We start from the raw sequence: 25,357 nt of genomic DNA on the forward strand, positions 1-25,357 counted from the left end.
GCCATGAGCCATAATGGGCTCATTGCTCCTGAGGGGCTTCAAAGACCCGTTGGTGCTTCACGGCTGGTGGGAGCGGCAGTTATCGGAGAGATTAGAGTTTATTGGAAGGGTTTTAAAACAGCATATTTGGTGACTAGTTTGGTTAGATTTCCCCACCTCACTTAAAGTGTATTGCACTGGGATGTTTTTTTTTCTGAGACCTTCCAAGACCATCTCCCAGGCACTAAATCAGAAAGTCTTAATGCTATTTTACCTCTGCTAACAAAATCTACCAGTCAATTCAGAAATTAGACTTCACAATTTCCTCCATCCTGCAGCTATATGGGTGGACCTAATCACAGCAGAGAAACAAAAACATAGAAACTGAATCACAGCTACCAACGGGAAACGGTTGTACTGAGTCAGCACGGCCGAAATGAGAAATGTCTGATATTAGTCTGGAGACAGTCGGTACATTACATTACAAGTTCAAGTGACTAATATTAACAAGATCAGACTCCATATTTCAAACAGCCCACACAGAGAAGAGACCAGACGCCTCATCTCAACAGGAGCCCAGCGAGACTGTATTTAAAGTGCAAAGTGAGGGAGGAATAACAAGAGGCAAATATCAGCGAGACGTGTTACAACACAAAACTAAAGGAGCACGAAAAAGAGCAGCGCAATGAAAACAAACCTTACAATCGGGGGCTTTGTATTCAGAGGCGAGATGATTCCAAACCACATGTCCAAAATCCACAGCGAAGCGGTCAAAGCAACTGTCAGGGAAATGTTCTATCTTGGCTCCCAATTTACAAATGTACCAAAGGGACAGAGGGCGAATATGTTGCTTATGAGTTGCCCTTAACCCTCAACGGTTCCACTGGCTGCTCAGGGGGCAAAAAGGTCAGACTGCTGAGCGGCTTCCCAGCGAGCAGGGTGATGCAAAAAAAGTAGTAATGTTCTTACTCAGAGTTGTTGTTTTTGTTTAATTAAAGGCTCACATATGTTTGTAATATACTGCAGTAGATATACAGCATCTCATCTTTTTATAGCAATTTATGATTTATTCAATGATGCGTTTAAGTGATTTTAAATTAGTTTTTAATACACTGAATGATGTGAGTTGCTGTCTTTAAACAACGCTTCATTCAATTATTCATCAAAACCTCAGAAATCCTTTTGATTTGGAAAATTGCTGCCTATTATTTTTAACTTTTCTGCACTTGCAAACGGACCGCCCTATTGTAGGCTAACATTTGTCATCACATCAATGTCAGCATTACAGTAACATCACATCTCTCTCTCTTTCAGCACTGGCTGGAGCCCAACAAGCCCGTGGTGAGGCAGATGAAGTGTAAGTGTCCCTTCTGCTCCTGTTGTTGCATCAGTGTGTGTACAACAATGAGAAATGGATGTGTGTATTTTTATTTGTGTGTGTGTGTTTGTCTCCTGAGGGTCGCTGTAGTGTGAGAGGGTCAAGCTCTGCAACAAACAGACAACACACACAGGGGAGTCCGACAGGGTCACAACATCGAACACGCAGCAGTGTACGACTGTCTGGATGCACAAAAAATAAATACAAACTCAAATATATGCATGAAAAAAGTGATTAAAAAATAAATGTAGGTTTTAGGACCTTATCGCTCAAAGTTTCTGCAGGAACTAGTGACAGACAATGTGGGACAGTGAGTTGTTTTTGCTCAGTAATACCGCAGGGGGACAAACAGAGACACAATGAAGACAGACAGAGTGACAAGAGGAGGGTTTTTCAGAAACACAGCAAAGTGCCAGAGGGGCAAGTGGCCCAAAGAGGAAATGAGCTCAACCACAAAGTCAAATACACAGACGTGGCAGGGGAGCTAACAACCGAGAATATAAACAAGCTGCCTTCAGCGGGTGTGCACATCAATGGGTAAAGTTTCTTAGAGCATGTAGCACTGAAAGGATGGTGTTTTAACATGTGTGGAAGTTACAAGTTATGTTGTCGGCTACATATAGCAACACAGAGAGCAGTGGTTGTTGTTGGACGTCACCAATGAAATAATTCACCTGGTCTTCAGTGATTATTTTAGGCTTCCAGCATCTCACTCATAAGTTGGCAGTTGTGTTCGTCTATGTGGGCTAATATGTAGATTCAGATGACAAAAGGTTACTTAGATGATGAGGATAAATTTATTGTTTGCAGACTTACTCTGCAGCAAAACTTGCATTTATTTTTTTCTTGTCCGCTTGACGTTTGCCGCAAATTCAGATTAGATACGACTCAGCTTCTTTGCATTCTGCAGGCAATCAATATAAAATGAGAACCTCGCAAATGTGACATTATCGCACTTGCACTGGCTGACCCTCGGAGTTTCTAAAATGCCAGCGTGGAAGTGTGTTTGTATTGCAAGATATGAGCAACTGAAGAAACCAGCGGGGATAACTCTGCCTTCGCTTCATGAAATTTTAAAACAAATTTCACTCTCAGCCACATTTTATGCAGGGGGGCTTTGAGATTTCCGTGAAAGAAGAGGCAGATTTAGAAGTAAACATCTCACTTGGAATCCTTCCCTACCTGTTCTTTCACATCTCCACATTTCTATCTAGTCTAAAAAAGATTGCCTCGCTCTTTTAATTCCCCTCCCACTCTCCTCCCCTCCTCCCGTTCTGTCTTCAAGACTCTGTCTGAAGTTCACCCACCCTTCTAATGACTGTCCTGTTCTTTCTGTCCCGTTATAAATTAATAAAAGAGCTATTAGCGGCGCATTCTGCTTCATCAGAACATGTGCAAGAAGACAGGAGGGGTAGGCTGAGGATATGAGGGAGAATTGGAATGAGAGATGGAGGAAGAGAGGGAGGAAAGCGTAATAAAGGGGAAATGTGAGGGAGAGAGGGGACAGTGACAGATAATGTAGCCAAAGAGAGAAGTCAGATTAGAGAAGAAAAGAGCGAAAAAAAAGGAGATTGAAGAGACAGTTTGAGATGAGAGAAGCTGACAGAAAGTGAAAAGAAGGAAAAAAGCGATGAGGGGAGGAGGGATGGAGGAAGAGTGTTGAATAGATGTGAGTTGCACTGACACATCAGTTCTCCCCGTGGCAGGATTTACTCTCAAATTAGGTTTGTGTGCGTTTGCTTGTATTTTATTTCGCCTTTGTGCGTCCCGGCTTACGGCGCATACGTCACACTTCTGCGAGTGTGCGCTTTGTGCCAATTCACTTTCTCTAAAATGTTTTCAGAAAAAGCATTCGCCGTCCCTAAAGCCTGAGCAAATAAGCAGCTCAAGTTCTTTGGGAGCGGGTGGGAGGATTGCGTCTTTCATATTGCTCAGCATGTATTATGTAGATGTGTGCTGTTTTTTCATAGCTAGATAATACCGCAGAGGATCCTGCCATTAAAGGGAGAGTGGTGAGGGCACTCTGAGATGATTTCTAGTCCCGTGTTAGAGGATGATAACTTTCCCTTTTCTTGATGCTCACCTTAGGATCATTTTTTTCTTCACTTTTTTAGCATCTCCCCTGAAAGTATCCACATAACAGTCAAAATAACTAACGTGTGTTGCTTCATGATTAAATATCAGACTTCACATATTAACACACTGAATGCAAATCGTAGCTCATATTTCAAATGTTAATGAATAAACCGTCCATTTGAATTGCTGATAGATTTTCCTGAGGACCATTGTGTTAACCCTGCAGTTTTAGCTGCATGCTGTAGCAGTGAAATACATTAATTACTTTAGCGAAGTAGAGAATTGACTACTTATACTACAAATACTTTTCTCAGATTTATTTCTTCTTTCCTCTAAAATGCTCAGTTTCATTCCCCGTTTGTTTTCACCTGACTCCAACAACACAATCACACTGTAAATGACAGGCTCTAGAATGTTTTGATCCCAAATCATCATTCAAACTAGAGGGTGAGTTGGTTTTGAGTACCTGAGTCTTAGGCTGGAGGTTCGAAGAGAGTCTGAAGCCCATGATGAAGACCTTACACGGCTGCAGGGAGTGGTGGAGGTAGCATGGTGAGGCATGTGGAGGACAAAATGTAATGCTGGCAATTTAAAGAAAAAAAAAAAATGCTGGAAAAATAGAAGCCAGTCTCCAAAAGGAAAATATAAAAGTTAAGAGGGGAAAAACTTTCAAACAGTTACTTCCAATGCTTAAACAACAACAGGAGTAAAGTATTGTATGGTGCTGCCTTCAGTGTCGACCATTGCTCTGCTTCTCTCCCAGTATGCTCTTATACATTGGTTAGGGGGCTGCCTTTCCAGTTCAAACTGGCCAATCAGCTCAGAGCTCTAGGAGGGTGTTTCCAAAGTTAACATCAACTACACATTATTTTCTTAAGATTTTCCAAACATCAATGTCTCAATTCATAGATACACAACCATTTATCAACACTGACCATCAAAACTGGGCGGCACATTGGTGCTTCTCTCCATATTTACATTAATTAGTATAAATTTCATCATGCATCCATTGTCCAATGAGATTTGAGACTCCACCTACTCAACTAACTCATGAAAAAGTGGATTTTGAGGCGTGGCTGCAGCACAAGATGGGGACAAACTCCAACAGGTGATTGTTTCTAAAACGTACTTTTATCAGGCTGTTTGTTGTAAGCAAACAAATTAAATTTACTTTAAGAAGTACAGTTCTGTCTGTAGCAAATGTGCTTGTAAAAGTCATTCAAGTGAACAGAAAAATAGTTGGTGATTTTTATCCACCTTTCCACACAAAAGGCCGACATGTAGTGAGGTGGGGAGCAAGTGCTTCCTTGCATCAAATCTAACTTCAACAATAAATGTTTCCTAGAACATGCAAAGCGGTTATTTTTTATTTTTTGAAACACCTACAGTGTCTACTGGTGATGACTAAGAAAGATATAAAAATGTAAGATCACGTTTTTCTTCTGTTTACACATTTGTAAATCTAACCAATGCCATACACAGAATACAGCTGAGTGCCCTCTCTGCGCAATATCACTTAAACGTTGAATGATTTAACAACTGCATCACCTTTTAATAATCATTATTTCTGAACGTAAAAGGCTTTCTGCTTATGTACAATCAAATACTTAAGGAAGATGTTGCTGAAAATCAAGGCCCCAGACTATAAATGTAGTGCAACAAAAGTGAAAAATCTCGTGATTACTGGAACCAAATTAACCCAACAGCCTGATCATGGTTATTAAATGATGTGTGAACACCAGAGCTCTCTCAGTTTTGGACCTATGGGCTTATCTGCATGTTTACATTGTAGTGCCACATGGAAGAAGTTGATCCAGACTTCACAACAATGGGAAATGATGTAGGAAGATTGGTGACCAACAAAAACGTAGCTGATTAACTGTTGCATTAGTAGTCAGGAGGTATAGAACGAGCCCTCATAACACTAATCAGAGCCACACATACATGCACAATCTCGCTGTGAAATACTGACAGGCAAGTGCTTCAGGCTTGGCACGGGGCTTATCTGTGAAAATCAGAGTTTCTGTGACAACTCGGGCAGTGTGAAGGACAGTCCATAATGCCTGATGAATGCTGGGAGCACATTCTTTTGTCAGATGACAGTGAAGATAAAATTGTTCAGCTCAGATGAGGATCATTATGTTTGGACAGGACAACCACAGTGAATGCATTGACCCAACAGTGAAGTAGGAGTGCGATGGTATGGAGCTGCATGAGTGTAAAAAGTGTTCGTGAGATGATATTTATAGATGAATGAGTGAATGTCAGTGGATAAACAGCGATACTGACTGACAAGATGACTCCCAGTCTGCAGAATCTTGGCAAAAGAAGAATATTCCCACATGATAATAATCCACAGCACACTGCCAAAATCACACAAGAGTTTCTAAAGAAGAAAAAGTAAAAAAACTATGGCTTGGCCACCAAGTAAGTTGCCTGAACTGAGTCCAGCAGAACGTTTTTTGATATTTATAAAAACAAAGGCAGAGCAACACAAACTCTCCAACAAAGAGCAGCTAAAAACAAAAAATGTCTCTGAAGAATGATTGAACATCTCCTCAGAAACTTAGTGTCCTCCATGCCAAGATGAATCCAGTCAGTCATTAAAAATAAAAAAAGTTGTTCAACCAAGTTTTAAAAATATAAGACTGATGTTTGTTGTATTTAGTTTCAACTGTAGGATTTTGATATAGTAAATCTCAGCTCTAAGTTTTTAATTTTACACAAAATCCCCTCCTGTTCAACTTAGAACTAATGCAGTGACTCTGAGGTGAATTATTTGATATATTTTGTACTGTTGTGTACTTTAAGCACCTGGCATAAAACCCAGCAAGTTCTTTAAAATCAAAACAAACAACACTGTTACAGATGTTTTCTAATCTGACGTCAATTCCTGCAGGATTCTTTTTTTTTAATGTTATTTAAAACTGTACATTATTAGGTAACAGGATACAACCGACACTCTCCTTTAACACTTCACAGAGTAAACAAAGGTCATATTGGACATTTGGAAGAACATAGAAATGGAAGAAAATTGAGAATTGGGCCACTTTTGCCAAGGAGTATATATATATTATATTCTGAATATTGCTATACCAATAAACAGTTGCTGCTTATGAGGCTTATGCATTGATGTTTCTGCCTATATGTGTTGCAAATGTATTAACTTCACAGAGCAGACTTTGAACATTAGCATGTGTGTGTATGAATGTGTTTATATGCTGTGTTGTGAGATCCGTGAGACCCCAGGAGGGAGTTTAAACTATTGCTGTAGTTTGATCCGAACCCCACAGCCTATTATTGACTCTGTGTGTGTGTGTGTGTGTGTGTGTGTGTGTGAGCACTTACATAAGTGTGTGTATGTATGTTACTGTGCATATTTAAACAGCATTCAAAGCTGAAATCCTCTCCAGCTGCAACTACATACTCACAGAAATGAAATGCTTTAGGACTCGGATCAAAGGGAAAGAAACAGACCCTAGTTCAAGTGAAGTGAAGTGTGTGTGTGTGTGCGTGTGTGTGATTGTGTGTGTGTGTGTAGGTGTGTGTGTGTGTGTGTGTGTGTTCGTGATGACTAATTACTGTAATTATCAAATGACTAATCAGTATTAGAGGCACACTGCGATTTCTTTTTTCGTCCTCAGTTTCCTTTTCTTTTCACTTTTACATAATCCTCACCGCTCCGCTCCCCTTCTTTCCTGACCTCGTTCATTTATCTCTCCTCGTCTTTTCGCCTCCTCTCTTTCGTAAAAGTCTTCCCCTTTCCTGCTAGTTCATTTCTCCAAACTTTCTCCTGTGTTTCATTTCTTTCTGCCAGTTACTACCAGTTTCCAGGTTGAAAAAAAACAAGAAAAAACTTTCATGAATGTCTTACAATTCCTAATCTCTTCTAAACTTTTTTTCCCCTTTTTCTTGTGTCTCTCTTGCTTTCAGCAGCTCAGCAGCCGTACACGATGTGCTTCCGGGTCAAGTTTTATCCCCACGAGCCAATGAAAATCAAGGAGGAGCTCACCAGGTAAACACTAATACAGAGGATGTTCATGAGCAGTGTGCAAACTATTTGGAAGTGTTTACTTTTGTCACTTTTTCTCAGTCAGAAAGAACAAACACAACATTTGCAAATCTCTTTAATTTTTTGTGATTATTTTTCCTGTTATAAGGAATATGAATATTAAAGATAAGAAAACGGATTAAAAGCTTTGAAGGTTTATTTTGTTATTCTGCTTTGTTTTACTTTGGTTTGTATCAAGAAAGTAGTTTTTTTTCTCCCTAATCACTGAATTAAATTGAGTAAAAGCTCTGATATTGCACCACCATGCTTTGATAATGACAGCGAGAACAGCGTACATGTGTCTTCATTAAAGTTAATTAGTGATTAATCACCTTCATGCAGGATTCATACATCAGTAATAGGCTCATTTTACGCATGAACCATGATTGATAATATTAATAAAAATAGAAATAACATTGCAAAAAATGGCATAATGTCAATATTTTGACCCATCAGACCCCACAGAAAAATACAAAGATAATTTTCATTGTGTTATTAAAAGAAGCCAGTCTCCATGTAGTTATGAGTAATGAGGTAAGAAAGGAACAGAGAACAAGAAGACACTTATTTTTCTTTTCCTTGTTCCAAAATTGCTTCATTCTATTTATATAAACTTGGATCTTTGTTCAATTTCAATATCTGATGATAGTGAAACTGCTTATTCCCTGCTGTGACAATTGCACTGCCTGATGTATTTTTTATTGTTGTATACTGTTTTATTGTGTATTTTATTGTTGTTTCTTTTATCTTTTGTAAGGTGTCCTTGAGTGACCAGAAAGGCACCTTTAAAATAAAATGTATTATTATTATTTATTAGTGTAAGTTACGTTTAAGTTCATAAAAGGAATGGTTTAAAAATAATCACTGAGAGTCGCTCATTATGACACCTTTGGTTGGTTTTGCCAGCACCATCCCGTGCCAAGTGTAGGTGCTTTATTGCTATCAAAAAATACAATATCCCGTAAACATAATATCAACGTTTTTCCACCACCACAACTGTTCGATTGTTTAATTTTTTGCCAAATTGCAGAGATGTATTTGCTTCTCTTTCGGTAGCCTTTAAAAATTACACACATAGGTTTTTTGCTAGATATACACACGTGGACAAAATAGTTGGTGCCCCTCAGTTAATGAAAGAAAAACCCACAACGGTCACAGAAATAACTTGAATTTGACAAAAGTAATAATAAATAAAAATTCTATGAAAATTAAGCAATGAAAATCAGACATTGGTTTAGAACCGTGGTTCAACAGAATTATTTTAAAAAAATAAACTCATGAAACAGGCCTGGACAAAAATGATGGCACCTCTAGAAAAGACTGAAAATAATGTGGGGACATGTTCAATCAAGGTGTGTCCTCTGATTAGCATCACAGGAGTCTACAAACGGTTAATCAGTCAGTCGGCCTATTTATAGGGTTACAAGTTGGTTAATTTTCATTAAGGGACACACCTTGATTGGACATGTCCCCATGGTCACATGATTTTCAGTCTTTTCTAGAGGTACCATCATTTTTGTCCAGGCCTGTTTCATGAGTTTATTTTTAAAAATAATTCTCTTGAACCACAGTTCAAAAGCAATGTCTGATTTTCATTGCTATATTTCCTAGAATTTTCATTTATTATTACTTTTGTCAGATTCAAGTTATTTCTGTAACTGTTGTGGGTTTTTCTTTCATTAACTGAGGGGCACCAGCTACTTTGTTCACGTGTGTATTTCTTAAAATGCATTCTCTTTTTTTCTTTTTTTGTGCAATTGATTGCCTAAAAAGTTTTCCATTCTTGGTAGTTATTTTTCCAGACTTCTTTTCTGACGCACTAAAAAGCACATTTTAATGCTTCTTCACATTTACGTGATGTTAAGGTGTGCTGCATCTGAAGGTGGTAAAAGTGTGGAAATTGTACATGAGAACAGGTTAATATGATAAAGACGGGTAATAAATAAGAAAAATGAAGATATAGAGTAGATTTGTGGCGTGTCAGTCCTCGTGTCCACACCACCTCCTCCAAAACACACACCTTCTCTCAGGCACAGTGATAATTGGAGATGCTCGCTCAGCAGGGAAACTGTTCTCCGTCCCATCTGAGCTGTCATGTTTCACCATCTCTGCTTTTTCACCATCAATCACTCTTCTCTTCCTTCATCCCTGCTTCTCCGTCTTTCCGCCCGTCTCTCTCTCTCTTCCATCCTTTAAGAGTCTCTCCACACCGACTCTAATTTTCCCCCTAAGGTGTCTCCTCCTTCCCTTCTGTTGGTTTCCTTTTGTCCTCCTTCTTCCTCCCCCGTCAGCACAGCTCCTTCTCCTCCCTCAGGTGTCTCTCTGCAGCTCATATTTGGCGTTTCTCCTTGTCTTTTTCCAACTTTTAGTACTTGAAGGTGTCTCTGCGCATCGTCAGTGTCCTTAAAACTCTCCGCTCCGGTCTGTTTCTCAGATTCTTCCTTTCTTGGGCTCTCCTTCAGTTTCTGTTCTGTATCACAGGATTTTTTTTTTATTTATTATCTTTTTTTAAAACTCCCTTTCATGTCGCTGCAGTTTGAAATTGCTGCAGCTTATGTGGGTTGCGTCCACTTCTGTTCATTGGTGTGTTTTAAAGAAGCAGAGTCCTCACGGAATGAAATTACGCTGGCAGTCGACTGATGAGTTCAGAGTAGGAGATGAAGCTGAGCTGGAAGTTCAGAAGGAAGTGCAGCCAGTGATGAAACCCTGTGGAGTGCTCAATATCAAGTTATTTTTTGAGAGGGATTTTTTTTTTTTTTTCATCATCAAAATCCCCAAACTTTTATGCTAATGAGTGTGTGCTGTACGTGCTCTGGTTTGTTATTTAAAGTCTTCCGTTTCCTCTGCAACTTCATTTTTCACCCTCGAATATCAGTCGTAGATGACCAGAAACCTGTATTTTGAGAGATCGCGTATGCATTAGATGATTCTGCACCTTGCATCTTATTTCCTAACACGGTGGATGTTATGTTTTGGCACAAGTTATGCTCTGGGGTGAAGGATGAGCAGGGAGCTCGTCTGATTTGAATGCAGGAGACTACAGGTCAGACTTACAAATGATGATTGTGTTTATCTAAGTTTCACGCTGCCAGATCGTTTCCATGCACAGTTACTGCGGAAAGCAGGAAATAAAGATAAATATTTAACATTGACTGTAGTCCAAGGTTTTACAGAATTATCCTAAACTGACGTTCTTGTCATAACAACATATTTACAGGTCTATAAAGGCTCTCTTTTGGTGCAGTTGAATTCAGTTCAGTCATAAAAGTGAGCGAGTTTGCCGCACGCTCAGAGATCCCAAAGTACAGCCGCTGCTGACCTACACAAATTAAAGCTCACGCAGTAAATGAGAATGGGAATAATAAACCTCAGAGTAGGAGAGAAAGAGAGACGAGGAGGAGAGAGGTAAATGAAAGAATGAAAGCTTTCAACTCGTCGCCATCAGTTTGCAGTCATTATGACATCTGATATACTTTAATCATTGATTCATTGATTAACTGCCATCCAACCAGCATGTTTACACACAAGGACAACCTGCTGGAGTCACTGGGAAACCACCATAAGAAATAACTGCTGTGGAAAACGTGTTTCTTCTCAAAACATTATTAGTTATGTAGTTAATGTAATTTGAAAAAAAAGAGATTATTATTGCAGAAACGCTACAGTTCATTTGCATATTGTATAAAATGAATAAAGATGCTTTTAATAGAAACTGCAGCTTTTAGCTAAAGTATAATCCACATTATTACTTGAAAGTGAAGCAGCAGCCTTTGGCTCTGGTATCATTTAGTTTTTAGTCAATTTCAAGTAAACATTAGCGGAAGCTGCCAAAGTCAGTTTGACCTCAATATAGCATAACTGAAACAAACTTAAACTTCATTACTTTTATTTATATTATATATTCTAGATTTATTACAACTGCATTTTGGAGCTCTGAGACACAGAACAAACCTCCTCGGATCGTTTTCTTTGTAGACACCCTCCATTTATGGTCTCAAAAATGCTTACAGACATTCTCCCCATATGTCCTGGTCATGCTCAGTCGCACCATGACACACTACTTCACAGCCTTACATGCACTCAACAAGTAGTTTCTTCTGTTTAAAGTGCATAGATGGAATTAGATGCTTCTGACAAAAGCCCACCCCAATATAATAGTATTTTTAAATGTCACTAATTAAACAGAAACAGAAACAGTGATATAACGTCATTAGGAACAAACTGACAAAGTAATGAAATATCAGAATGATGGAATAAGAACTTGTGATTTATCTGTCTGCAGGTACACCAGTCAGCAGAATTAGAGTGAAACCAGAAAAGTCTGTATAACACAGAGGAACAGACTGAACTTCCTCTTACATAAAACAAGAAGCGTGTTAATCATACAGCAACTGTAGGATCAATACAGGAGCTGAAAAAGCAAAGACGAGAAGATGGAAAGAGGAGGAAACGTCTGACAAAGAAAGACAACAAAATTGAACACAACTGAGAAGGTCATGTAAATATAGATGGCTGTGTTTTTAGGCCAATTTGACAAACCTCCATGCGGCTGCAGACTGACTCTATAAATAAAACTATTTAGCTACAGCAGCAGGCTTTTCGCTCCATTCAATCTTTCATGCTTTCCTTCTGCTGCTTCTTTCACTCGACTTTAAAAACAAGTTTAATGAGTCAGTTGACTCGCTGCTCTGACTGGCTGATGTTGTCTCATCTGAAAACTCATCTGTGTCCATGGCAACACATGTTTCAGCATCACTTTACGTTTTTTTTTTTGTCTCCGTGGTAACACACGACAAATGTCAGCAGCGTGAGTAAACTTGGTTTCCATAGTAACTACAGTGCCAGCCTGCTGTAGGGTTGATGTTTCCATGGCAATACTCTGACTGGCATAGCAAGAATGTTATTCTATCGTGGCCTGTGACTGTATGAGTTTTATCGATTTGACTCTTAACTATTTGAAAGTTTTCTTTATTTTACACTTTGTCTTTGTGTGTGCTGTGTGTGCAGGTATCTCCTGTACCTCCAGTTGAAAAGAGACATCTACCACGGCCGTCTCCTCTGTCCTTTCGCTGAAGCTGCATATCTGGGAGCCTGCATCATCCAGGGTGAGGCCTGCTAATACTCATTCATTTGATGTAGACTTATTTACAGTGGCTCTTGTGGAGATTTAGTGGATCCTTACAAACTATCATCATGTTTAATTTTTATTTTTTCAGATGTATAAATGAATTTGAGCAGCAGCTCTTCTAAGAAACACGTACTGATGAGGGTACAGCGTCACTCTAATTGTGCAGATTCATGCTGCTTGTATTACAGTTTTAAATGCTAAATGGATTTTGCATTCAATCTAGGTCGTTGCTCTTTGTGTTCAATATTTGCATGCTTTCTTGCTCGTAAATCTCTTGTCAGATGCCATCACCATTTGCACTTCAGTGATAAATCTGAATTGCACTGTTAGAACTTGCTGGTATCTGTGGTTCTGTCCAATTACAAGTACTGCCAAAAACAATTTTAGTAGCCAATGATTGCAGGTGCTATTTCATTTTATTTGTATTCTATTTAAATATAATTTACTAATAGTAAATATCAGACTGTGCTAGTCTAACCAGTGCTATTTAGCTAGCTAGATAGTTTTTCTGATACTTTTTCATTTAGGATTTTGTGAATTGGAGGTATAAATATTACCTTTTTTACAGTGTGGTATCATGAAACATGGTGAACACGTATGAGCATGGGTTAGACGAGGACTAAATTTGGGACGAGCTCCACCATCAAATCAGTCACACCTTTGGTCAGGTCTCTGCCTCATTAACGGGCTCCCTGTGAAGTCATCAGACGGCTGTTGTAATCCTCTGTTTTAAAACACGAGGAGATGTGTATGGACCACTGGGAAAAGGAATGAAAGGAGATTTTTTTTCTTCAGTCGGTTAGCAGTAACAGTTAAGTGTTGTATCACAGCGCAGAGCCACTTGCTTTAATGTGGATTAAGAAAAGAATTAGCTGAGCTGTATCATATAAACGAACCCTTCTGGCTGATACACAAATCGGTGCACTGAGCTAACACTCTCTGATTGGCCCGGATCCCCAGAGAGCAGAGCGTGAATGGCTGAGTTATCTCTACGCAGAGCATGTCTACAGCGAATCACTGGCTGCTCTGATTAACGAGGACAGGTCTCTGTCCCACTTTGTCAGGGTGTTGATTATAGGGCTGGGGAATAGTTTGAGGATTATTGTTTAATTAAACTCCAGGCAACTTTCTGATTTAACCTTTATTATGACTGCTAATTAAGAATGGATTTAAAAGACAAATTAGTGTCTGATAGAAGTTTGTGCAGGATTCAATAATGAAGCCATGACTCCATCAGGGTTATCTGACACGACCGCTTATGAGCATCATCTCCTGTGGAAATAACGTTAACTTGTTAAACCTTTGTTAAGGCTTGAGCAACCAGCAAATATGCTGACAACAAAAATCTGATTTTAAATGAATTATTTGACATTTTGGGACGTGTTCTCTCTCCCCCTTCTGGAGTGAAGTTAGATAAGAAAATTGGTGTCATATCCATCCATTCATCCATTATCTATACACCACTTAATCCTAACTAGGGTCTTGGGGAGCTGGAGTCTATCCCAGCTGACTCAGGGTGAAGGCAGGTTCACCTGGACAGGTCACCAGTCTATCACAGGGCTACACTTAGAGACAGACAACCAAGCACACTCACATTCACACCTACGGACAATTTAGAATCACCAATTAACTTCAACATGTTTCTGGACTGTGTGGGAGGAAGCCGGAGAACCCAGAGAGAACCCACACTGCACATGCAAACTCCACACAGAAAGACCCCAGGCATCCTAACTGGGACGCGAACTGGGAATCTTATTGGTGTTATATCTGTCTAATAAATCTAAGGTTGCAGCCTCGGCATTAAGACTGGAAATGGGTTGCCTGACTCTGTCCAAACATCTCATAATCCTCCTTTCAGCATCTCTAGTTTCAAATTAATATATTTATATACTTGTACTGCCACTTAATGTCCCATAAACCTATAACTTACCACTTCCCATTTGACTAATAAAATCATATATATGAGTCATCAATGAGGGACCTTTAAAGGTGCTGCAAGGTGGATGTTGTTACATTTGGAGAGAGCCAGGCTAGCTTATTCCTGTGCCTCCAGTTCAAGTCCAAGAAGCACATTTCTCAAAGAGTTGAATTATTCCTTGAAAACGGATAATCCAAGCTGCATGTACACATTTGCAACAGTGCTTGACCTGCTTCCAGACCATCTCAGTACTAATGTCACGCTCTCCTTACAGCTGAGCTCGGGGACTACGACCCAGAAGAGCACCCGTCAGACTACATCAGGGACTTCAAACTATTCCCTAAACAATCCCTCAAACTGGAGAGGAAGATTATGGAAATTCACAAGAATGAGCTCAGGTAAGAGATATGTGTTTTTGTGTTTCTGGTTGGGTTTGCTTGTTGTCTGGATCAGGGTCTTTGTTATCAGTTTACCGTTTGATGTCGGTGACGGGCGTAGATGCTCACTCCTGTGATTTGTGTTTTCAAAACGGGCAGCAGAGACAATTTTCTAGTCTGCAGACAATAAAGTGCTGTTTGTTGTTCTGGATAAAGACAAAATTGGATGAAACCCACGGGTTTGTTGTTCGTTGTCTTGCAGAAGGTATTTCAGTTGAGATTCAGTTGAAAGCAAATAAAAAGTGAAATTAATTTGCAGAGGAATGAGCATGAATTATTTATTTCAAGCTTGGCTCGGACACCTTTTCTTGTAGCTGCAGGATGATCTGAATTTAAATTCTGATGAAAAGCACCCTGTCTTAGATAAGTTGGATCATCTTGTGTTTTTTTACCATCCGAGGCAAAGATTTGGGGTCTGTTGGGTCAGTGGCAATGCATATGTATTAAACCTGGTGTTGGCCTTTTTTCAGCAGTACGGTTGCCATGTCTGACCTCTGTTAGCAGAGAAAAACTGGCTGTGGTATTAAATTTAAAAGCAGGGAAAAAGGTGAATTAAAAGAGGAGGAGATCGATGCACCGAGAGGTTTCTGCAAAAAATATGATGATGGCAGTGAAAAAGATGAAAATATGTTTTAATTTACATCCATTTACTGACTAGATATACTGCACAAACAGACTAAGTTCCTACATTATGGGATCACATTAAATACAATATTGTATACATAAATCCCCTCCCTTGGGTTGTTTGTGTGTCGCTGCAGCTGATGAATAATGTTACGAGGTTTGTGACCGTCACACTTACAGTGATTAGAGAACATCAAAGACAAATCCTTCTTTTCCCACAGCACAGAGGGATATGATGCCAAGTGCCCTCTGTCTGCCCCAGCGGCCCTGACTGACAGGATTAACAGCATGTAGATTAGTACTGAGCTGTCGAGACACTTCAGGTGGTTTCTGAATGTTGTTGTGGACTTTATATGTCTGCAAGTTCCATCGTCAAAAACTTTTTTAATGGGTTTAAAGTTTTCCTTTATGTGCATGTAGACAGATGTGTGTGTGTGTGTGTGTGTGTGTGTGTGTGTGCAGTTTTTAATGTTGATTTATGTGTCTGGAGTCTCGATGAGAAGCGGTGTTCCTCACTCGCTTCCTTGACTTTGCAGCACTTAGTCTAATGAGAAAGTAAAGCATCAACACTCTGACCAGACGCTTGGCCTCTGCTAATATGTCTGTTTCTGCAAAACGTTAGCAGATAATCAAAAGCGTTGCCAAAAGTAACGACTTTGATTAATGAGAAATGCTGCTAAAATCTTTCGGTGAACTGTTGTGTCTGGGCGCTACAAATTATTGCTTCTTTCTTTTTTAAACAAAAGTAGGTACAGTGTAATTCATTGTTCAGTCTGTTGATTCTGCTGTAGCATCTGGACACGATACAGCAGATACGCAGTGGACAATATCTGCTCTTTTTAACTCCTAAAGAAACAATATCTTCTCTTTCAGGGGCCAGTGTGCTGCATTAGCAGAGCTGAACATGCTCCAAAGGGCTCACAGTCTTGAAACGTATGGAGTCGATCCTCACCCATGCAAGGTAACCGTAGTGGAGAAGCTTCATCTTCTGGTTAATGTTGGCAATGTGTCCGAAGCAAACCTCCTTCATAATGGTGACACAATTTGTTCTCCAGATCAGAGGGCCTTCATGTCATGTCTTCACTGTATCCCAAGTATCTTTACGTTTAAACGTAATGACTTGCATCCTTTCATTTCTACACAGATGGCCCGAAACTTTCATCCATTTATTAACGTACAGTCATTTGGAGAGTGCCACTTATCGTGTTGTAGTGAAACATCTGGTTCAAATAACTATTATGACTTTATAAAAGTTGTAGTAAATGTTCAGAATGAGCAAATTTAAGTTACACATACTGTTGTCACTGTTAAGTTTTTCTCAGTTGTTATTCTGAGAGCCAGCAGCAAACACATCATCATTTGGGCATCATTATGGAATAAACAAGTGTAAATATTCACCATAGCTGTTCATGCATGACTGTGCCAATTACAGTAAAGACATATACTCACCCGTCCTCTTTACCCTTTGCTTGTTTGCCCTTAATTTGCATATTAAACGGGCAGCTGTGCACATGAATAACTTTCCTGACAGCGAGCAGTCTCTCAGCAAAGCTGTGAGGTCACAAGGGGAGCGACAAGGTTGAGGATAAGTCAACGAGTATCATCAGATCCACATCGGCCTCTAGTTTACATTTGCACCTCTGGAAACATCATCTTGGTGAACTAGAGAAGCCTGGTCTGCGAAGAAACCATCCCTTTCAGGAATCAATTATCTTATTGATTGGTCAGAAAAGATCATGGTTGTAGAAAATCAATGTCATTGATTCCATCTTCAAACTGTTAACACTGGACTGTATTGTTATATACTGTGTTGTTTCATCTCACTTTCTTCTGCTTGTACTGGATTCTTGGTGTAATCTTGTGCTATCTTTATAGAAGGAACGGACTGAATCTGATAAAGAAAAACAATATTTTACAGCTCGCTATTGGCTCGTTCTCATCTTCCATCCAGTCAGTCAGAGAGTGAATCAGGGACACCCTCTCATGAACAGACATATCAGAGCATGCTAAGCAGATTAACGAGATATTTAAATTCTGTCTATTGGAGAGGAGCTCCTTTATCTCCTCCACTCTTGTCAGATACGCTGGTATTCATTTGGTTTGCTGGAAATAGCCGTTATTGCTGGCACTGAAGTGTCGCGCACATGCAGATCTGCTAAGATCAGGAATCAGAGACTAAGCACGAAAATGTGAGAGACACAGAATGAAAAGAGAGTGATTTACAGAGAGGCTCAGTGACAGTGGAGAGGAGATTTTATGATAAACAATATGGGAGAGTGACAAGAACATATTGTGATCTGCTCTGACTCTGGAGCTGTTATTAGTTTCATTTGGCCTCACTTCACCAAACTGTGTCTACGGAGTTTGTATTTTCTCTGCCTTGTTCGTGGTGATAGTTAATTGAGGGTTTGAAGTCTGAAGCAAACATGTGATTTTGTGTAGGAGCCATTACTATGGAGATTATTGATGGCCCACTTGCATCCCTGCTGTTAGCCCACCTGAATCCCATCATGCCATGCGCTGCCTCACACGCTGCATCTGTGTATGTGTGTTTTTTCAGGACTTCACAGGCTCCACTGCTTTTCTTGGGTTCACAGCCACAGGGTTTGTGGTCTTCCAGGGAAACAAGAGGATCCACCTCCTCAAATGGTATGAAATTGTTCCGTATAGCTTAAATATAAACTTGACAACATGGAAATTAAATGTACAACCTTTATCAAACAGTGACTTAATCATATCACAGTAAACTATTTACTAGGAAAAATGTGAAATGATGAGTTTTCTTTGCATCCTGAACACATTGGTTACTGTACAGATGAGATATTTAGCTTCTCGACATGTATGAAATAGACGCTTGAGGCCATAATGAGATTATTTTCATTCAAGTTATTGATTTGATTTTGGTGGAAACATGAAGCATCTGCTGGGGATGCTTTTATCGGTGTTGTGACTGTTGGTCTACAATAAAGTAAACTGATGACCATGAAGTTAAACTAAAAGAATATCCTCTTAAATACTTTTCTCACCTTCAGTCCTTTACTTGAGCATATTCATAGAATTAATGGCAAAATGTACTTTACGTATGAAAAGTAACCATGATACATTTTGTGTTACTGAATTATTAATAGTGATGTTAACATTTACAACATTTAATGTCACAGCTTGTTAACAATTACTTTGTGTACTGTTGGGTAGTTTTACCTGTAAGGGCTGGTCAACAACGAGGACTAGTGCCCCCACCCAGAATTACCTCAAAGCAGGAAAGGCAAAATAATTGAGCCAAGGACAAACCTGTTTGCTGGTTTCACTCGTCATCTAATTTAAAACCAGGCTTTATCTCTAAACTCGAAGATAACTTATTCCAATGTGCTACAAACTAAACAGACAGGCTATTTACCACCACAACACTTTAAAGTAGCAAACCTCACAAAAATATGTCAAAATTTAGGGGATTAAATGATCAGATCCAATAGAATGCATCCCGGACAAGCCCCCATATGCTACAAACCTGAATCAGGAGGTCGCAGTAACAAAATGGTCTAAACCTTGTTTTACATTTATTAAGAAAATGAAATGAAAAGAGTGCATTATGTGGTGAAAAAGTTGGAGAAAGGGTATTTTAAAGCCTCGCAGGTGACACTGATTGGTTAAGAGTGCGATTGGACAACCAGAGCTGAAAGGTACAAAGACTCACCGGGGAATATAACACAATAGAGGAGGATAAACTCCAAACTGTAGCTGTCAAATACATGGAGGAGTATTTGAAGATAAAAGGACAACATTTACCTCTGTGAAGCACAACATGGATGTTATAGTAAAGTGGAAGCACCCTAATTATAAATAATAGATGATTTAGTGTACAGTTAAACAAGTTATTAGAGGTTGGCTAAATTTGTTCATCGGACCAATACCAATATATAGGAAAAAACACTAATATCAGCCGATCGTGCATCCCTGATAAATAATTAATCAAAGTGATCAAATTTAGAATACTGTATGTCTGAGTGTAATTTAAACTCTTTGTTTACTGAGGACACTAACACAGCTTTGCCAAATCAAAAGTTTTCATGATCAAACTAGCTTCTATGATTTAGTCTGTTTTTAACCCTGCACATGTTCTTTCAGTCGTAACATCCTGGTTCTTTGCAGGGCTGATGTCAGCAAACTGAAGTTTGAAGGGAAAACCTTTTACGTCATCGGGATTCAGAAAGAGGTGAGTCGTTGTCTCTAAATAGATAAAAACGATGACTAAGATGTGATGTGTAGTTTCTTACATCATGATGATGAAGATATATTCTCGTACTTAATTCATCATCATGTTGACCTGATAGATCCCAACCTCTGACATTTACTCAATACTCCAAGTGAACTGTACATCCTTCATTCTCTTACCTCCTTCTTCCCTCCCTTCTTCCTTTCCTTTCCCCCTTTCCTCATCTGTGTAACGGTTACGTCAGATAAATGTGCTAAAAAACGGTACTGTGTGTTATCCTGTCCACCATCACACACACTGTATATGTGTGCCGCTGTTTCAGATCTCCTTAACAGGCAGGATTCACTGTAACAGGATGGTGGGTGTGTTACGACTAACCTCCTCACTCACATTATGTGTCGACTGTGACCCAAATATGAGACTCTGTTACTTCGTTCATGCCACATCATGTCTTTGACAAGCATAAAATATAGACAGAAGAACTCTTTGCACATTTATTTCCTGAGACAGGTGCGTAGGAGAAGGAAAAGCTTTTCCTAAAGTTTTGAACAGATTCTTGCACACTGTCGAACTTGCAAAATTACATTCATTCACAATGTTTTGGTGCTGGACTTTCATCTAGAAAATGGTTTGGCGCAAAAAAAGTCATCTTAATTACTCTACCATAAATGCCCATGTCTGCAAGATGGCTCAGTGGTTAGCATCGTCGCCGGTTCACGTCCCGGTGAGGACACCCGGGATCTTTCTGTGTGGAGTTTGCATATTCTCCCCTTGCAGCGTGGGTTCTCCCACATGTTCCAAAAACATGTTGAGGTTAATTGGTGATTCTAAATTGTCCGTAGGTGTGAATGTGAGTGTGCGTGTGCTTGGTTGTCTGTCTCTAAGTGTAGCCCTGTGATAGACTGGTTACCTGTCCAGGTGTACCAGCCTTCACCCTGAGTCAGCTGGGATAGACTCCAGCCCCCCCGCGACCCTAGTGAGGATTAAACAGTGTGTAGACGATGGATGGATGGATAAATGCCCATGTAGTATTGGACGGCCTGAATTAGAAAACCTTTCATCTGCTTTCGATAACATATATAAAATTTGAATTCTAGATATATTTCCAATTAATTACAATGAAAGGATAAAAATTAAAGGATTAAAACTTACATATGTAGATGAACCTGCAGGAATTACACAAAATACATAAATCAAGCAGATTGCATTTAACATAGCAAAGAGGAAAGATTAGCAACACTCATAAATTTAGTCAACACCTTCCCCAGTGCAATATATCAATACAGTCAGCCTCTAATGCTTTCAGAGTCTATGCAGCATGGTTGCATACATATATAAATGAACACGTCACATTGGTAAATTAATCTACTGATGTTTGAGCATTTTCTCTCACAGACTGTCTGGAGCTGGAAATATTATATTATACTAGTTTATCATACAGATCCTTAGTAGTTTTTCAAGCTAGACAGTGTGCTGGAGTCTGTTTGGAAGTGTAAAATATTAGACGTCTCTCCTTGAAACGCAGACCGCAAATATTGACTTTACTACAACAGCTGTCTCGCATTTGGGACACATGCTCCATCCGTATGCTTGATGTTTACCATCCAGCAGAGCTGTGGTAGATTCTGAGCAGCAGTCGTATATCTGCGCACTTTACTTCGCAGCTGATATTGCTCTTTAGCTCCTCCAGTAACCCCTCATTGATTCAGCTAGAAGTGGCTTTAAAAAAAACCCTTGAAAACGGAGATCATTGTACATAAAGCCAGCTTGCTCTTACATCTACCAGTCAGCCAGCTCATCGGTCAGTCGGTCAGCCTCATAACTGTTCTTTTCATTACAGAAGCTTAAACCAGCTCTTTCATCGCTGCTTAACTTTGTCAGTCTGTCTGCCTGTTTTGTCTGTTTGGCAACTCATGAAGGGCTGAAGATGCAGTTTTATCTTGTGTGTTTCTGTCTCTTCTCTCTGTGTGTAAACATAGTCATCACTGGTGAGTAAATACAAGCAAATATAATAGCAGCACAAAGCACTGTTGTACTTAAACCCTCGATCTGACACCTCTCCCTACAGTCCCGACCTCACCTCAGCTTATGATTGGAGGAACCTTTTTCATCTTTTTCGTTTTCGGTCACCATCGTTTGTGTCATTTTGCTTTGTGTCACGGTACATAAGAGTTGTTTCATTCGGTGTATTTATTCATTTTTTGTTTGCAGTCAGCTCTGCAAACTGTTACTGTGTGTGTCTGTCGATGAAAATATTTGATTTGGGTTAGTGTCCCCGTCCTGTGTGGAGTCCTTCATAACCACATTGTCAAAATTAGCCATTATGAGTAAATTATAGATTATGCAGCATTACAGTGTGATGCATTATCTATAACTCCATCACTGCCTTTTATATAATGTCAAATCAGGAAATTGTTGATTTCTTCATTTTAATTGTGTTCCTATAGGTGTGTGTGTGAGTGTGTGTGTCTACATGCGTCATTTCTATAAAGATGTTCCACTTGTATTTTTAAGGATCTGAATTGTGTGTCGATGTCTGTTTTGCACCGCACTCACTCCATGACTTCACCTCCGTTTACTTTAACCTGCCTGTCCCACCTTGAGCTGATGGCAGCTTTATTATAATATTGAAATGGCTTTTAAACAGCAACTGATCAAAGTTATCATATTTTTCAAGCTCCCACCTCTGTGGTTATCTATTGGAGCCGCAGCTTAGATGTAAATCCAAAACAGTTTAACCTGCAATAACAGAAATATCAAAGTCATTTGTGTAATTGCTGCTAGTGCTCCTGAACGCTGTGTGTAATACTGCATGTAAATGTCTCTCCTCAGAGGTGAGGAGCAGTAAAATCAGCGTCATTAAAGGTCAAGCCTTGCTGTACAAGCAGTTTTTGCATGTCGGCCAAAGTGGGACGAAAGACTGTTAGTTATATTTTAAACATCCAGTTCTGGCACTTTCACCTGCCTTTGAGCACACACACACACATGGCCACTGCAGCGCATGTGTGTAAACAGCACATACGTACCTAAAAACAACGGCTGTGTGACAATGAGGGGGCTGAGCAATCTGGCTGACTAAGTGGAAAAACAAAAGGGGTAGAAAGTGGACCACTGCACCGCTGTGAACTGTACCACGAGGACCAACTCATGACTCAAAGCCCCCAATCTTCATGCCTGTTACCGTGTTACAGTCAGTCACTGTCGTGGTATTGATTTCACTGTTTCTCCTCTGCCTCTCGCTCACCCTCCATCCTCGTTGTTGAGCATTATTGATCCGGTATCTCGTGTTACCAGGCACACAGGACTGAAAACTAGACGTTTACAGGAATAAATCCCTCGTCCCAGCCCTCAAAGACCCATTTTCTGCAAGCTACAAGCCCTTTTACTGCTGAGCGCTATGGCCAAATCACTATATCTGTTTTTTATGGTGCTAAGCTTACAGCTTTGGGTCTGTGGGTCAGCATTTTACTCAGCTCCCTCACAATTGTATTCAGCACTTCTCTTGTCCTTATTCACACACTTTTCAGGAACCTCGTTTCTCTTCCTCACTGTCTTTCCCTCTCTGTGTCTTTGTCCTTTTCTGTGCAGAAGAAACTGGTGTTGACATTTCACACCTCAACCCCTGCAGCGTGTAAGCACTTATGGAAGTGCGGGGTGGAGAACCAGGCCTTTTACAAGTGCGTCTGCAAACACACACACACACACACACATATAATTACCTTTATTTAGATTGGCCTTAAATCACTAAGGCTGTGCAGGATTATTTAACCCTAAAAAGAATAAGATTGTGCCCTATTTAAAAAGAAAAAAAGAAAGAAAGAAAAAAAAGAAAAAGGCAATATTTTGTTACCTGTGGTGCCATTAAAAAAAAAAAAAAAATCACAAAGTGCAGTAACTTTCCACAATTAAAATACATTCCCTAACCCTAATTATATATGAGATCTTGTGTAATTTTGGGATTTTTTAATGTTAAGTGAAGAATATTTACCCGTGTAAAAACAATGCTTTTAGATTATAAATTGATGAAGATACATTCATTCAAATTTCTGTCATGAAATCTTCTGTAATTCTACAAGAGCTCTCATTTAACAAACAAATCTGTCTAAAGTTACAGAACAAATATTTCTGTTTTCTGTTTCACTAATTGTGTCTAATTATGGAAATTATTTACTGTATTAAATTATAATTGAACAGTTTCATCTATCAAATAAAAAGGAAATATTTGTGAAATTAAAATTGAAATTTTATTTATATTAACAGTTCTAGTTTTATTTCATTTTATTGTTATTTTTGTGTGTTTTAGAACAACAGAAAAACTTCTCTAAAATAAATGTGAAAAATTTGAGATTTTTTATTTATTTATTTTAAATGGTGTGGCTCTATTGCATCAGTTCTTTTATTTATTTAAACGTATTTATTTAGAATTATCTTTATACGTCATTCCCTTTTTTTCTGTTGAACGTCACATTTGGCAAAAAACATTTCCTTTAAGTTCCACTTTTATTTTTAGCACGTCATCAGCCTTTCTCCTCGTTTTATCTCGTCTCTGTGCCGCTGCTACAATATGCTGCCGTCCTTCACTGGGGGAGCAGCTGATTGCTCCGAGGCCGTCACTCTGATCTGTAAAGACGATTGACCCTGCTGGCATTGCAGGAATGGAAACAAGCCTGTGGTGAAGGCAAAATCTATGACAATAGAGACTAAACTCTACTTCTTCATGTGGTCATGGAGAATGCACAGCAGCAGAGAAAATGGATAAGCTCTTTACCTCCGTCAGGGTTCAGTGGGAATCTCAGCAACGCGGTTCAATAACTTGAAATTGATGGAACCACACAGGAAGCAGTTGCTGGTGTTGTTGCACAAAACAACCCAGAAACATCCCTCCTTTTCCCAGCAGCTTTTCCTGCTTATGCTTTCTGCATGCAGAGAGAAATGAGACCAGAATCTGATACGTCCTATTTTCTCAAGCTGATTTCATGAGGTTCAAGTTTCATACTTGACCTTGGAAACAGCAGTTGAGAAAAGCGGTTGAGGCCCATCACATCACTCTCCTGAAGCCGTCGATAACATCTGAGAAGCTGTGCGAGAACAAAGGGAAAGGGAAAAAATAACCGAATGAAACAACAAACGGGAAAGGATGCGCTGTGAAGAAGGTGTGGAAGGGGATAAGAAGGATCACCGGCTGCGAACAGCTGGTCGGAGGAGTCGAGCTGCAGGAGATGAGATTTTCCGAAGGTTTGACGCAAGAATTGGAGGCTGCTTTGTGACTGATGTCTCTGTGGTGCCCTTCCTCCTCCACGCTGTCAGTCACGCTGAAGGTCTTACTGCTCCCACTTCACTGCAGTCATGTTTTAGTTTTAAAATACTTTCATCTCATTTTCCTTTGCTTTTTTTTTTTCCCTATGTGCAGCAATGAACCAATTTCCTCACCAATCCTCTTGTTTAAATGCACACACACATAAATGAAAAATCTTACAAAAGCAAGACGTAGTTATAAAGTTGTCTGTGATGATAGCTGCTGCTGTACAACCCTGCAACGACAGCAGCTCGTGT

General features: G+C 39.5%; 1 protein-coding gene across 1 annotated transcript in view; it reads left to right on the forward strand.

Moving 5' to 3' along the window:
* The first annotated feature begins 1,329 nt into the window (after positions 1-1,329).
* The window catches only part of frmd3 (FERM domain containing 3), a 37,232-nt gene continuing 13,204 nt past the window's right edge, over positions 1,330-25,357 (forward strand). The window contains exons 1-9 of the mRNA XM_008286299.1: positions 1,330-1,336; positions 7,370-7,448; positions 12,492-12,589; positions 14,805-14,928; positions 16,465-16,552; positions 18,152-18,240; positions 19,741-19,804; positions 21,784-21,792; positions 23,393-23,481. Coding sequence (XP_008284521.1) covers positions 1,330-1,336; positions 7,370-7,448; positions 12,492-12,589; positions 14,805-14,928; positions 16,465-16,552; positions 18,152-18,240; positions 19,741-19,804; positions 21,784-21,792; positions 23,393-23,481 — 647 coding nt within the window. The remainder of the gene's footprint in view (positions 1,337-7,369; positions 7,449-12,491; positions 12,590-14,804; positions 14,929-16,464; positions 16,553-18,151; positions 18,241-19,740; positions 19,805-21,783; positions 21,793-23,392; positions 23,482-25,357) is intronic.

This window comes from Stegastes partitus, unplaced genomic scaffold (genome assembly GCF_000690725.1).
Source record: "Stegastes partitus isolate 25-593 unplaced genomic scaffold, Stegastes_partitus-1.0.2 Scaffold448, whole genome shotgun sequence".
Lineage (NCBI taxonomy): Eukaryota > Metazoa > Chordata > Actinopteri > Pomacentridae > Stegastes > Stegastes partitus.